The sequence below is a fragment of the Chinchilla lanigera genome, unplaced genomic scaffold (assembly GCF_000276665.1).
Source record: "Chinchilla lanigera isolate Chin_1 unplaced genomic scaffold, ChiLan1.0 scaffold00005, whole genome shotgun sequence".
Classification (NCBI taxonomy): Eukaryota; Metazoa; Chordata; class Mammalia; order Rodentia; family Chinchillidae; genus Chinchilla; species Chinchilla lanigera.
The window spans coordinates 42,919,560-42,935,096 of record NW_004955406.1 but is presented as its reverse complement, the minus strand read 5'-3'; the positions used below and the strand labels follow the sequence as shown (position 1 = coordinate 42,935,096).

The 15,537-nt window shown below is 43.8% G+C and overlaps 1 protein-coding gene across 1 annotated transcript in view; it reads right to left on the bottom strand.

Annotated features, from left to right (window-relative positions):
- Positions 1–7,340, bottom strand: part of LOC102009144 (complement receptor type 1) — a gene marked incomplete in the record, with an annotated part of 69,440 nt that extends 62,100 nt beyond the window's left edge. Inside the window, 3 exon segments of the mRNA XM_013503302.1 lie at positions 60–415; positions 838–948; positions 7,269–7,340. Coding sequence (XP_013358756.1) covers positions 60–415; positions 838–948; positions 7,269–7,340 — 539 coding nt within the window.
- Positions 7,341–15,537: the final 8,197 nt, after the last annotated feature.

Sequence of the window (15,537 nt, the reverse complement as noted above, 5' to 3'; positions counted from 1 at the left end):
CAGCAGCAGCGCGGCCAGCAGCGCTCCTCCGCGGCCCGGCGGCCCCATGCTGCGGCGACCCGACGGCCGCGCGACCTCCGAGGAAATCGAGGAAAGCGGGGAGCCCTCGAGGAGGGCGGAGGTTGACCGCGGGGGGCGGGTTCCGCCCGCGGTCGGGGCGGGCAGCCGGGTTCCGGGGAACGGGCTTTGACCACAGCTTCCCTGGGCTGGCCCCGCCCCCGCGCCGTCCGTGCGGGGATCGGCTCCCGCGCTGCCTAGGACCCAGCTCCCCCGGGGAATTTCCTGCGCGAGGACCTGCTGCTTCGGACAGAGGCAGGGGACCGTCGCAGCTGGGTTTGCATGGGCCCCTGCGACCTTTCTCCTTTGCAGGAACGCGTGTGGGAGGGTCAGCTGCGGGCACACCCTGCTGCCTGCCCTTTAAGGACAGGCCAGGTGAGGGAAGGTTATGGAAATGCAAAGATCTCATTTCCTTATGGCGAGCTCGGGTACACCAGGCCGGTGAGAGATTGGTTTTCTCCCCAGATTTATTCCAAGTTTATTTTGTGAGTGGAAATTGGGACTTTCCATAAAAGTATATATGAAGTTACCGTTTGAGAGGTGAAAATAACAGGTAAAATACTTAATTCCTTGAGCTTTAAATGGGTGCTTATGAAATATGATACCGTAAAAACTCACTTGTAAGACCATCCACAGAAGCTCCTCATCTTAGAATGGATTTATATTTACAGTGAGTTTGTGTTTAATAAACCCATTGTAAGTTGGAAATGTTGCTAGTAGAATATGCGTTTAATACCTCTCACCTACCAAAGGTCGTCACTTCGCGGCAGAAGCAGGTACTGTCCCGTATCGGCTATTTCTCCTTGTCATCTTGGCTCCTGGGAAATGTGGCTTGCTGCTTGGGAGGAGGTCAAAATGCACAATGTGAAGTGTGATTTCTATGATCATAAACTGAGAAAATTGGAAGTCAATGTAGTGTAGGTTACGGAAAATCTGTGTTTTGAATTGCATTTTCAGATCTCAGAGTAAAGTTGAATGTGTCATTTCTGCTATTATTCCTGTGTAGTTATGCTGCTTGCACGTTTCTACATCACCGTCACCCCGCATGACAGTGCCTTGTGTGCCCATCTACACTAAAGGCTGTCCATAGAGGTGGGTTTCCTCTCGTGTCAATCTACTGTTTATTTAGCACATCCTAGTTGCTGGCTATGTGATGTGCTTATTTGTTTAAATTTCACCGACTACTCATGTAAAAGTACCAGTTAAATTACCAGTACCCAGTTAAATTAAATTACCCAGTAAATTACCCATGTAAAAGTAACACCCAAGATCTTACAGAAAGGCAGTTATGGTGAAACAGTTAATTTTGTAGCCATCTGAGTTCTGTGTCTCATGAAATTGAAGAATAAAATCATGGACAAAGGGAAGAGTTTAGTAAGATTTTTTAATGAATATTGTATTAGTCCATGTTTGTAATTCACACAGTTTGCAATCACCTTGGGGAGCGGTTACACATGCACACTACACCTTACTATTATTTTGTTTAAATCCAGCTCACCTTCCCTCCTCCTCTGGTTCCCCATCACCTTTTCCATACTTGTTGATATTTGTCTTAGCTCAGGTTGTGGCGTATAGTGTTTACACTGACTGGAGTTATTAGAGCCCTGCACATGGCATATTTTCATTCCCCTCATTTCTCCTTCCCCTCCCCTAACCCGCTCCTTGTTCCCTTGGACCACTTCTTTACTGAACGAGATCTGTCCCCTTGTCCCCTTCTATCCATCCCTTATCATTTTCTTTGTACTTTGCCTTACTCACATGAGAGATACCCTAAGGTATTTAAACCTGTGTGTCTGGTTTATTTCACTCAACATTATATTTTCCATTATATTTTCCAAGCCCATGAAAGTCTCAAATTTGTCATTTTCTACAGCTGAGTAGTATTCCATTATATATAGATACCACATTTTCTTTATCTAATCATCTGCTGATGAGTATACAGGCTGTTTCCAGGATTTGGCTATTAAGAATTGTGCTGCTATAAACATTGGTGTGCATGTATCGCTGTAATATGTTGATCTAAGCTCTTTGGAGAAGATACCTAGCAGGGGATCCCTGTGTCTTATGGAATTTCTGGTTTCAGTTCTTTGAGAAACCTCCATACTGATTTCCATAATGGCTGTACTAGTTTACATTCCCACTAACAGTGCAGGGGGCTCTTTTTTCACTAAGCCAGACCAGCCCTTGTTACTGTTTGATTTCTTAATAATCGCCAGTCTTTCCTGAGTAAGGTGGAATCTTAGTATTGCTTTAATTTGCATTTTTCTAATGGGCAGGAATATTGAACATATCTTCATATATTCGTTGACCATTTGTGTTTCTTCCTCTGTGAAGTGTCTGTTCATTTCTCTAGCCCATTTCTTAACTGGGTCTTTAATTTTAGGTGGGTTTTTTTTTTTAATTCTTTATATATTCTAGATATTAGTCCTTTGTCTGAAGAGTAGATTTTTTCCCATTCTGTAAGTTGTCTCTTCACTCTTCTGTTGTATTTTTTTGCTACAGAAGCTTTTTAGTCTGATGTAATCCCACTTGTTGATTCTTGCTGCTATGTCTTGTGTGATTGAGGTTCTGTTTAGAAATCCTTTTCTACACTTATGTCTTCAAGTGTTTTACCTATTTTATCTCCCAGAAGCTTTAAATGTTTCTGTTTTGGTGTTGGGATCTTTGATCCATTTTGATTTTAATTTAGTATATGGTGCAAGATAAGGGTCCAGTTTCATTCTGCACACAGATAACCAGTTTTAGGAGGTTTTTTTTTTTTTTTTAACAGAAGGAAAAAGCTTTTGGTAGCTATCCACCAAGGGAGGGTAGAAGTTCAACTAATTTGCTTTATTTTGCCCTATATAGACAAGTGGAGCCTGGGGACTTGTTTAAAAAAGGCAGCTTTATGGGTTTAGGGCCTAAAGGAAGTTAGTTATTTAACTGGTTTACAGGAAACAGTTCAAAGGAAACTGGTTACTCTGCATTTCCAAGTTTTTCCAAGTCCAGCCAAGTATTAGGGAGAACTGTCAACTCGCTTAGTTATACCTTCTTCCTGGGAGGAGAAAGATCCTCATCTCCCCTCTTATTTAAACTTTTATTCTTTGTTCTTTTTTTACATTTTTATTAGTACCTGTTTGTCGTATGTGCAGTTTGTACTCAGCCTGGGGAGCGGGTACGTGAACATAATACAACTTGGTTCTTTTCAATGCCCTCCTCCTCCCTCTCTCTTCACCCCTCCTCCTCCAAATGCCCTGTCCCCATTTTCATGATCTCATGTTTATGACATGTAATGTTTACATTCATTTAAGCGTTGGGTTCCTGTGCATGGCGTACGTGTATAGAGAGCCCGTCCCAGTCCTCCTTGCAGCCGGCCCAGGAAGTCATATTTGTAATCTCATGGAAAAGTTATTGGAATTCTAGTGAGTTAATTCCAGTCTACCACTTCCAGTGCAGCCCATGGCGAGAATAAAGATACTAAGGCATATTTGCAGTTATGGGGAGCCAAGGGGTCCTAGGTCCAGCCATGATGATGGCTATCTGGAACAAAAGCCTCAGCCTAAGGCTGAACCCAGATTTTATTCATTCATGAAGAAGGGAGTGGCTTGAGGATGAGTGACTATGAGAATCTCTTGGGAAGTAGGTGAGTGCCGTGAGCTGGGCTAGGTAGGAGGCCTGAAATCATCTCAGCAATATGCAGAGAAGGATATGCAGAAAGAGTAATCTGCATAACAGAACTGAGATAGTATCTAATATTTTGGGGTCAGTGCTTCTGCTCTGATGTATAATCTTTCAAGCCCCAGGAAGTCATAGCCTCTATCTCAAGGCTGGATCCCAGCTGACAGCATGGAGCACTGGCTCAACATCCTGCCTCATCCTGGCTCACTCATGGAAATAACGGGTCCAAGGAAACACACCTGCCGTCTTCGAAGACAACTATCAGCACCTCAGCTAAACTGATCCACATTGCTTAAAGCCAATTGAAGGGATAAGGAAAGAGTCCTAGCCAGGTCCGTACATATCAATATAGGTTGAAGCTCAGCCAAAACGGAGACAATTGCTCCTCCTTCAAGGAGAGTCATGTGGTCCTCCACATGTGTGTATTCTACTTATTTCCCCTTCCGTTCTCCCTTTCCCCCTGCCCTCATCCTCTTGGACTCCTTCCCATTTGCAAGAGATCCGTCTCCTTCTATCCGTTCTTTATTGTGCTCTTTGTACTTTGCCTTACTCAAATGAGATACACCATATGTATTTAAGTTAGTGTGTCTGGTTTATTTCATTCAACATTATACTTCCCAGGTGCATCCAGTTTCCTAAAAATGTCTCAAATTTGTCCTTCTTCATAGCCAAACAATATTCTACTGTACACAGATACCACATTTTCTTTATCCAATCATTTGATGATGGATACACAGGCTCCTTCCAGGGTTTGGCTATTACAAATTGTAGTGCTATAAATACGATTATGCATGTATCACTGCAATACGATGTTTTTAGCTCTTTGGAGAAGATACCTAGAAAGGGCTTGGCTGGGTCATATAGAATTTCTAGTCTTAGTTCTTTGATAAATCTCCATACTGATTTCCATAATGGTCATACTAGTTTACTTTCCCACCAACAATGTAGAAGGTTCTTTTTTCACTGCAGCCTTGCTAGCATTTGTTGTTCTTTGACTTCTGGATGGTCACCATTCCTTGTGCTATAAGATGGAATCTTAGCATTGTTTTGATTTGCATTCCTCCGAGGACCAGAGATGTTGAACATTTTTTTGTATGTTTGTTGGCCATTTGTACTCCCTCTAAGAAGTGTCTGTTCATTTCACTTGCTTATTTCTTGTTTGGGTCTTTTATTTTAGTTGGTCTAAGTTTTTCAAGTTCATTGTGTTTTCTTTTATACATTTCTGTGCTTGCTTATCTGTTTAAATTAGCTCTTAACCTAGTGGGCTAGTTTCCTGTTACCCTAGGCTTGTCCCTGTAATACTGCAGGGGAGAGGGGACAGTGAGGAGGCTTTGCCATTGTCCAAGCGAGAGTTAATGTTTATGGCCAGGTTCCTAGGTTGACAGTTAATGAAGGTCTTAAAGATGGAATGGACAGGATTTTCTCTTGCATTGGATTTTGGTTGCTTCCTTTGTTAAAGTTGTTCATAGTAAGAAAAAAGAGAAGAATCAAGAGTGAGTCCCAGGATTAAAAATAAAAGGTGCTGCTATTTACTGAAGTAAGAAATATAGAGGAGGGACAAATTTACAACAGAGTGTTAAGAATTCAAGGATTACTGGGCATGGTGGTGCACACCTGCAATCCCAGCACTCAGGAGGCTGAGGTAGGAGGATCACTGTGAGTTTGAGGGCAGCCTAGGCTGCAAAGTCAGTTCAAGTCCAGTCTGAACTGCATAGTGAGGCCCTGTCTCAAAGAAAAAAAAAGAATTCAAAGATGAAGGTGGGTGTAATGTGCATTCCTGTAATCCCAGCACTTGGGAGGCTGAGACCGGAGGATTGCCATAGTTTAAGGCCATCCTCATCCTGAAATACATAGCAAGACCTCATCTGAAAAAAAGAAATGAGAGAAAGAGGGTGTGTGATGAGCTAAATAATATTCTCCCAAAGATGTCCACATTCCATCCACAGAACCTGTGTTACCTTTTACAGCAAAAAAGACTGAACAGGTGAGATTAAGTGAAAGATGGAGAGATTATCTTGGATTATCCAGGTGGGCTTGATGTAATCACAGGGATCCTTATAGGAGGAAGGCAGTTGTCTTACTTTCTCATCCCTGACACACAGTACCCGACACCCACAACTCTAAGGAGGAAAGGTTTATTTTGGCTTAGTTTGTAGAGGTTTAAGTCCATAGTTGGCTGGCTCCAAGGCAGGGTGGCGTGGCAGAGAAGGGCAGAGGAGAAACAGTCCATGGCAGGAGGCAGTGAGCAACAAGTCTTCCTTTCTCGTTTATCACCTTCAGGCTACAAACCTGTTGGATGGTGCAACCCATACCCAGGTGGGTCTTCTGATTATCCACACCCAGAAATATGTAAACCAATCAGTGGACTGATTTAGCTATCACATACCATTAATCCATATGTACACACCCTAGATCCAGCCACCTTTGAAAAGGCCCACCTATGAGCATATGAGGGTTTCAGGGACACCTAGACTTAAACCCTAACATCATTAGAGATCTGAGCGTTATCACCTTGAACCAAGAAACATCAGCTTCCTCTAGATGCTGGAAGACACAAGAAAGAGCTTCTTCCCCAGGGCTCTCAAAAGGAATTGGTATACCTGGCAGTTAATTTTGGCCCTGTAAAACTTATTTGGACTTCTGACTTCTAGAATTGTAGAAGAATAAATTTATGCTTTTTAAACCACAGGTAGTAATTTGTTACAGAAGAAATAGGAAACTAATGGGAGGGGAGGGGAGGGGAGGGGCAGCTTCACTAAGGAAGAACATCAGAGGTTTTTCTTTGTTCCCTTATAAACTGAGCAGGACCTGGGTACGAGGTTAGTGAAGGCTAGCAGCTGTGGGAATATTTAGGAAAGGGTAGGCATGTAGGTAACTCGTTGATTATGAGGCTGGATTTCCAGACACATACACCAACAGGACTTTTGAACAAAAGCATGGATGAGAAATTATCAAAATCACAGAAACTGAGGAGACAGCCAAGGAAGAATATGTTGGAGCCAGGGATACAGTTCAGTGGCTCAATCCCTGCCTGGCAAGTGCAAGGTCCTGAGTTCAATTCCCAGTACCAAAAAAAAAAAAAAAAAAAGAACCTGTTGTTTAAACAAAAGGGTAATTGGAATGGAAACAAAGGGGCCATGTTCATGTAGGTGTGCTGAACCTCTTTGCCTTGCTGCTCAAGCTCATACATCCCTCCTTGGAACTGTTATTTTAATGCACAGAGCGAAGTGCCTAGAAGTTGAGAGAAACCCTATTATATTAAAGTACAGTTCTAATCATGGACCTCTGGGGGAATCTGTGGTGCCTAAGACAAGAGCCCTGAATATGCACTTTAGGTGAAAGCAGTCTGTTGTTTTGATCACTGGAACTGGAAGGAGTGGAGACTGGGGTAATTCCAAGTATCAAAAGCTATATACAGAGAGTAGCTGAGAGCTGCAAAGATTGCAGACATTTCAGTAAATGCGTTAGCAGTTTTCTTCTGCGTGCACAAGTGTGACTCGGGGAATAAAGTGCTCAAGGTAGAACTACTCTCATCTCAGTGCAGCTGCACTCACTGGTGGAGACTCGGACGTGTGCACAAGCAGACCTGTATCACTAGGGTGCAAAGCCTTAGCGCACCCAAACATGTCCGAATACTGCCTGATGCCACCCGATCTTCTCACCAGTCTCAGGTCCTCCTCTCCCCTCACTAGCTGACAAGGGCACTATTCTAAAAGCTTAATGTATTTACTTTTATTTTTTAAGCATTGACATATCATCTTTCATTGCATGTTTGTGACACATAATGAACACATTTATTATGGGGAATTGGTACGTACACTCATCGCATCTTAATTTTTTCTACTTCCCTTCTCCTCCCTCCTGCCTTCCCTGTATTTCTTATTTTTCATTAGGTTCTCTTCCAAGACTCTCTGGTAAGAAATAACTACTGTGATCCTATCACTCATTGCACTTCCTTTTTAACACATTGCCATTCTTTCAAGGAAATGCTACCGTTTCAGATATTCCCAACACAGCGGTAGAAGCAGCAGCAGGCAACCTGTGGTAGGCGGTGGGTTGAAAAGGAAACAGAAGGTTCAATTCCCTAAGTTTTCATCAGCTACCATCAGAAAAGGCCACTCCTTCCCACTTCATTTTGCGCTCCTCTCCTACCATGTGTTTTCTGCCCCCGTCCCTTGAAGATGGTAGCTCCTGCCTCATGTTCACCTCCACTACTGCTCTGCGGTGATTCCAACATTCACAGCAGTGGAGGTAACTTGCCTTTCACTGTCTCTGTCTCTTCTCTGCTAACAATCATGTCCTACACCCTACTTTTTTTTTTGTTTGTTTGTTTGTTTTTTGTTTTTTTTCTCCAGTACCGGGAACAGAACTCATGACCTTGCGCTTGCCAGGCAGGTGCTTTTGCTGCTGAGCTAAATCCCCAGCCCCCCTACACCCTACTTTGACCTTTGTGCTAGTGTTCACACCCTGACACTTAGCACCATCTCTGTAACCTCTCCAATTTTACTGTTCTACTCTCCATTACCAACCCGTCCTTCCACCCCACCCTGACCTCCTGACTCCCACATCTGTGTGTCTCTCAGTACCTCCAACCCACGGATCCTGCCACTTCTTCCAGTCTCTCACCTCCAAACTTACAAGGTTCAATTCTATGCTCCCCCATAAGAGTCACTACCTTGCATTTATCCTCAGCACCCTGGCCATTCTTCCACTTTCTAAAGTTCTTTGGACAAAGTAACAATCCTGGTTAGATTCAGTTCTCTGTGAAGCTAAACATGGTTGGGAAAAAGACACACTGACCATGACTAGTCTTATTTTCATGACCACTCATTTCAAATGGACCATTGTAAGTTTTCCTGGTATTCCCCTTGCTATTTAGTCCATTTATTCTTCCATTTTCCTAGACAGTGACCCCACATTTTGATTGAACTTTGAACTCCTACATCATTCTGAATCCCTATAGTTTTGTTTCTTTTTATCACTAAGGAAATACAAGCAATCAAAGAGGACTTTCAGAATCTTCCACCCCATCCCAAATACCCATTTTCAGCTTATAAAGCCTCCTTATCGCCTTAATATGTCCATACTGTTCACATCCCTTTGAGGGTAACGTCTTCACTGCTCTGCTTGACTCAGTCTGCTCTCACTTACCCCAAGGACATCCATTCAAGATCTCTCTCTCTCCAGCATCCTCCTTTGAACCCTTGCACTGGATTTTACCATCAGAATTACAAGTTATTTTGCAAACACAGCAAGTGGTGCACCATCTTCCCCACTAAATTTTGCTTTTGCTCTGAACACTCTTTGCCCAGGTTTCTATTTGCATGGCTGTCTTCTCACCTCTTTGAGTCCTTTTGCTTAAATATGACTTTCTTAAAGAATCTGCCTCTGCCACTATTTAGAACTGCACATTTAGTACAGTTAGAAACAATGCAGCAAAGGGAGTTGCTTCCCTGCATTTAATTCTAAACAATGCTCTATGATTAGTCCTGCTGCCACTGTCCTAAGAGAGGTAGAAAATAAAATAACAAAACCCCGGGAGATCTCTGGTGCTCCAGCTGGGAGCACCTTCCCCCATCTCACCTCATTAAGTGTTCATAAATATGCACTACACGTCATAAATATAATTGAGATCAGAGTGAATTCTTGGGCTAGCAGGGGTGCTGAGAGCCCCTGATGTAACAGAGTACCTGTCAGTCACGCATAGAGATCCAGTGGAGGCAGCTGGGCTGAGATGCAAATCCTTTAAATTGTGAAAGCCTGATTTATCCACACACCATTGCTGTTTCTTTGTGCTGTCACCTGGGTACTGTGTTTTTTACTTCTCTGTCATCCTGGCAGCTTTTTTTTTAGTCTGTGCCTCATCTTTTGTCTGCCCGGGGCACATCTTCCAGTGATCCTCACTAAAGGCAGCCGTTTGGCACTTGCTACCTGTGACACTTGACAATTCTTTCCTTCCTGTACACAAGAGCCTGGACTCTGCCTGCCCCTTCCATTGTTAGGTTTCTTGGTGACCGCCAGCCAGGAGAGGACAGAGATGGATGGACATTGGCAGACATCACCAGCCAGCAGCCAGCAGCCGAAAGAAGCTAGTCCCGGGAAAAAGGTAACTCCCAGCTTGCCCAGGGAAACCTTCTCTCTTCCCTTTTCTAGGCATATGGGACAGATCCCTGACAAGCACCTGACCATGTCACTGTTTGGAGAGGCCTAGATCGTGGAGTGAAAGGCTTCTGCCTCTGAGGGAGGAAGGAGGACCCCTGTGGATGGGTTGAGCTTGTATATTATTGTTGGTCCCCAAAACGTGGGTCAGCAGCTATGACTCCAGCAGATTGGAGGAGGCCACTAGCAGGTGAGTGCCACTGCTTTGGCAGAGCCACCAAAAGGCTGCGCCATGCAACCAGGAACGCTGCCTGCCAGAAATGTTGCTTTTCTTTGTGCAGTTGCTTGGCAACCTACCCCAGGCTTGGGCAGCCACCTGCTTAGCGCCCAGGTGTCACAGCGTGCTCCTCACAATGACTTTCCTTCCCCCTCTCGGGGAGTTCTGAGTCCCCCACCAGGCTTTCGTCTATCAGAGTATTCAAATTACTTGGTTTTTAGTGCTGACCAACTGTGGGAAACAGAGCTGAGAAATACTTGCTTTCCCACACTGGGACAGTAAAAGTTGTTCCTTTTAAAACACTGGCTTCTGCCCAAGATGCTGCTGGCAGAGCCGGTTCCGGCTGAGTCAGTTCTTCTGGGTCCTAAACCCTGCCTATAGTTGTCTCTTCTTGGGTTACTCCTCTGATACTAGTTTTCTCTCTCCCTTTTCCTCAGTTTTGCTTTTGTGGTGATAATGGTGGCTTTAAGTTTATGCCCCAAGCCAAAAGGATTTGCAACCTGCATATGCTGACTGAATTTACTAAATTTCATGCCTAAATTTTATTTTGAGATTTTTGTCACTAGACAAGTATGCTTGATCCAGTGAGATGAGGTTTTTCTGGAGTGATGTCCTGTTCCCCATTCTTAGACTTCCAGTACTGGGATATCGTCGTGGAAGAGCCTATTTCTCAGTCAGAAGGCCCTGACAGCCACAGCTGCGGGGAATTGTCTGGGTTTGGGGGTTCGGTTAAGCAAGGTGTTAGGGGTAGTTTTAGAATTGGCTAAGAGGTCCAGCCAATAAGGTACCCTATTTCTGGACTCTGTGGACATCGGGGAGACTCTAAAGTTCGAAAGGAAAAGTGGTGCACAAGCCCACACAGGGCTGGGACGCCCAGCCCCCCAGGGGTTTCAGGGTTATCGTTAATCTAGGGTATGCTTTGTGGCTTCCCATGTGGGAACTAATTCAGAGCAAGTCTCTATAAGGTTTCTATGACCTAAGCTTGAGAAACTCAGCCTCACCAGGTCATGGCTCTGGGGCTGAAAGGCTCAGGAACTACCAGGAGATGCCCTGTCAGGTGCCCTCATTTGACAACTGAGATATGCTCCTGCAAACAGGCCATTAAATGAATTGCTTGCCACTGAGGAATTGTATGGCACATGTACATTACAGTATTCAGAACAAAGAAATGGGCAAAGGAAACCCCAACTTGATGACTTTGCTTTTATTTGCATAACTCTTACATGCAGTACCATAATGTATAACAACAGAAAACTGCAGTACTGTACAGTGCAATCAGCAAAAATTCAAGTACTGTACTGTGAAGAAGCCACAGTAAGGTTGCACTATCACTCAGGTTTCTGCCTCATAAACGTGAGCTGTGGGTCTGAACAGTGTTTAAAGAGGTAGATCACTAGACGAGGAATATCTACACTGGGTTAAGCATAGGCCTGTTAGTCCTGTTAGGAAATGACCTATGAAGTCCCCACTAATGGGTCTTAGTTACTTTTCTCTTATTGCTGAGACAAACTAGCCAACACCCACAAGTTAAGGGAGGAAAGATTTATTTAGCACACAATTTGTAGAGGTTTTAATTCATAATTGGCTGCCTCCAAGGCAGGGTGGCATGTGGCAGAGGGGCAGCTATTCATGGTGGCAGAAGACAGCAAAGCAGTGAAGAGAAAGAGAGAGAGAGACAGAGAGACAGAGACAGAGACAGAGACAGGGACAAGGAGAGAGAGAGAAGGAAGGGGAGGGGAGGGAAGGGGAAAAGAGAGGAGAGGAGAAGAGAAGAGAGCCTTTTTCTCTTTCTGTCCCTTACATTGTATGCAGGATACCCACCCAGGGGTGGGCATAGCACTCACACCCTCAATCGCAGCATTGGATCATGAGTCGATCATGAACTCTAGATTCAATTACCTCTGAAAAGCCTGTCAAAAATGAGGCTTTGCGTGAGGCTTTGGGGGGACATCCAGACACAAACCATAATAGTCAGCAACTGGCTCAGGGATAGGCCTCTTTGGTTTCCCGCAACTCCTGTCCACAGAACCCATTTTGGGATATGCATCATCCATCCCACCGACTCCCTGTTTAAATGCCTTCTCACAGTCCTTTTCAGTTACAGATATTCAGCAGTGTAAACAAAAAATTGGGTGGATTCTCTGAACATCCTGAAAAATTTGCTGATGGTGTCCATGCCTTCACAATGGCTTTTGATCTGACCTGGAGAGATGTCCAGTTCATCTTGGTTTCTTGTTGCACAGAAGGAGAAAGAAAAAGGATTATAAAGGCTGTAAATCAGGCTAATAATGAAGCCTTCACAGCTTCACCCACTGATAATCAGCCAACTGCTACGTTATTGGGGTCCCAAGAGGGACCTAAATGGGATTGTGAGACAGGGGGCAGAGAAGCCACACAAGTTATACATCAAAACCACCTTAGTGGGTATGCAGCCAAGATTGTCCAAACCTGTGAACTATGATAAACTTAGGTCTATTAATCGAAGCCTATTGAGAACTGAGTTGCTTTTCAGCTCCACTTGAAGAAGCACTCCATAAATATGCTGATTTAAACTGAGTCTAGAGAAGGTCAAATTATCTTAAGGCGGTATTTTATTAGTCAGCTCCAGATATTAGGAAAAAGCTCCAGAAACTCCAACTGGGCCCGCAAGTCAAAATTAGTCAGCTGGTTGATGGAGCTTATTCTGTCTTTAATAAGCATGGTAAAGTAGTGGACAAATGAGCATAGAATAAGGAAAAGAGGCAGGCTAAAGCCATGCTTGTCCTATTTGATAAGGCTCAGGATAAAACCTGCAGTGCTAACAGAAGCCAAGGTAAACCAAAGAGTGACGGAAGCAAGCACAGTGCTTCAGGTGCAAGTAATTGGGGCACTGGCAAAGGAATGCACTCAGAAACTGCCTACTACTTTTCGGGGCTGTCAGAACACAGAAGAAGACCTATGGTGTTGGAAGAGGGACTGCCCTCAATCCCAGAGGGGGATGAAGTCACCATGGTGGCCAGGGAGGAAGGCCCAGACAGCAAATTACAGTGCCTGAGGCAGCCTGCATGGCACCCACACGAGAATATTTCAGGCAGTTTGTAGAAGCCTCAGGTGGCTTTAGATGTAGCAGGAAAACAAATTATATTTCTCTGTGATACTGGCATCACCTATTCAATTCTAGTTTCTAATTTTGGGGGCGAACTTTCATCCAGTTCCAAAGTTGTGGAAGGAGTGAGGCAGTCAGCTTTCTTTACCCCATACTCTGAACTGCCATTTGGAAGATTTCCTTCTCCAAGCTGCCTTTATGGTGACACCATTGTGCCCCATACCAGGAATTGGAGGAGATATACTCTTCCTACTCAGGGCTACTCTGTCCTTCAAACCTCTGGCAACCCATCCCCAAGTTGCTAGGGACCCAGCCAGCCTGACCCCATGGGGCCTCATGTCTCTGCCCAGAGTTGATCTCCAAGCATGGTATGACAGCACCCTGGGGAAGGCGGTCAAGGCCACTCCAGTCGTCATTCAGCTGAAGGACCCTAACCTATACCCTTATAGAAGACAGTATTACCTTAAGAAAGAAGCTGGGCAGGGGCTAAAACCCATTATTGATACGTTTGGCTACAGGGTGCTGGTTATAAGGCAGTCCCTGTGCAGCGCACCCATTTTACCAATAGTCAAGCCACCAGGAGAACATTGCTTAGTACATCTCAGAGCCATCAGTGAGCAATGGGTAAGATGGGCTATTCCCCCATTCGTAACAGACCCATGCACCCTTTTGGCACAGACCCCAGGACACACTAATTAGTTCTCTGTCCTTGACCTCAGAGATGCCTTCTTTTTTATCCTTGTGGATCCTAACTCCTAATACTTGCTTGGCTTTGAATGGAAATATTCCCAAACAAGATTTTGCCAACAGTATGCTTGGGCTGTGTTGGCTCTCTAAAAGATAGCCCCCCTGTTTACATGAACTTTAGCTCAAGACCTGAGAGATCTACAGTTTGAAAAGGGAGGCCTAGTACAGTACATAGATGACTTCCTCATTTGTAGCCCTACTCAGGTGTTATCTAACAAAAACACCATTAGAACCCTCATTTTTTTTTTTTAACAAAAAAGGGGCTACAAAGTGCCCCAACATAAGGCCCAGATTTCTCAACAAAAGGTGATATATTGGCACATTGTAACTCCAAGATTACAACTGTCCTCAAAGAGAAGAGAGGCAGTTTTCTATCCAAGTCCTCCAGAATCTAAACAACAGCTGAAGACTTTCTTGGGAATAGCAGGCTTTTGCTGCATATGAATATCCCACTTTGGAGTAATAGCCAAACCCCTATATGAGGTGAAAATTTGATATTTCACTGCAGTGAAAATATCAATAGCACTTTACAAAAAAATCTTTTGTTGAGTTATCACACCTAAGGTAGTCTGCACACATGATACCATGTTCTATGCACACATATTGCTTACATTGACAGCACGTGTGTGTTGCTTTCCTGCCTTTTTTGTAGGACATACTTGACATCTCAGTGGTCTCGCTGTTTTGTCAGGAGGTTCTTATTATATTATACAGTGTGTAGTTAATAAGAACATAAAATATCAGTAAAGTATCAAATTCTTCATATGTGTTGTGTATTTAGAATAAACACCAAATTTTCACATCAACTGTGTACTTGCTTACAAAACCTAGAAGATAACATCAGAAATAAGGTCCTATGTGAACTACAGTGAAAATGCCAATGTAACTCTACCACAAAAATAAGCTTTGCTTTAATTGTCACACCCAAGACAGTCTTCACACATGACAACTGCACGTTCCATGCACACATCTCACTTACACTGATAGCACATGTACTTAGCTTTCCTTTCCTGTGAGGCAGTCTTGTCAGCTCTCTTGTCTTCCTGTTTTGTCAGGAGCTTCCTACTATATTGTACAACATGCACTTAACAGGGAAATAAGATATCAATAAAATAAAATATCAATTATATAATGAATGCTTAGAATAGACATCAATATTTTCATATTAGCTATTTACTTACTTACAAAACCTAAAAGATAACATCAAAAATAAAAACCTATGTGAACTAAAATGTAGACACAAACAAGTCTAACACAGAAATAACTGTCACACCCAAAGCAGTCTTCACACAGACAACTGCATATTCTATGCACAAGTATTGCTTACACTGGTTGTGGAGGACCACCTGGATGACTCTGCTTGAAAGAAGAGCAGCTATCTCCATTTTGGTTAAACCTGGCCCTATTTCCATGTATTGATGTGTGCAGAGCTGTCTAGGGCTTTTCCTTATCCCTTTAATTGTCTTTAAGCAATGTAAATCTGTCCAGCTGAGATGCTGACATGTAGTCTTTGAAGCAAGGTGACAGGGCAGTGTTACCCCACCCGAGTAGCTCCCCCAAAACATTTGTGAGCAGGGTGGGATGGAGAGTCACACTCCACATTCTTGGCTGAGAT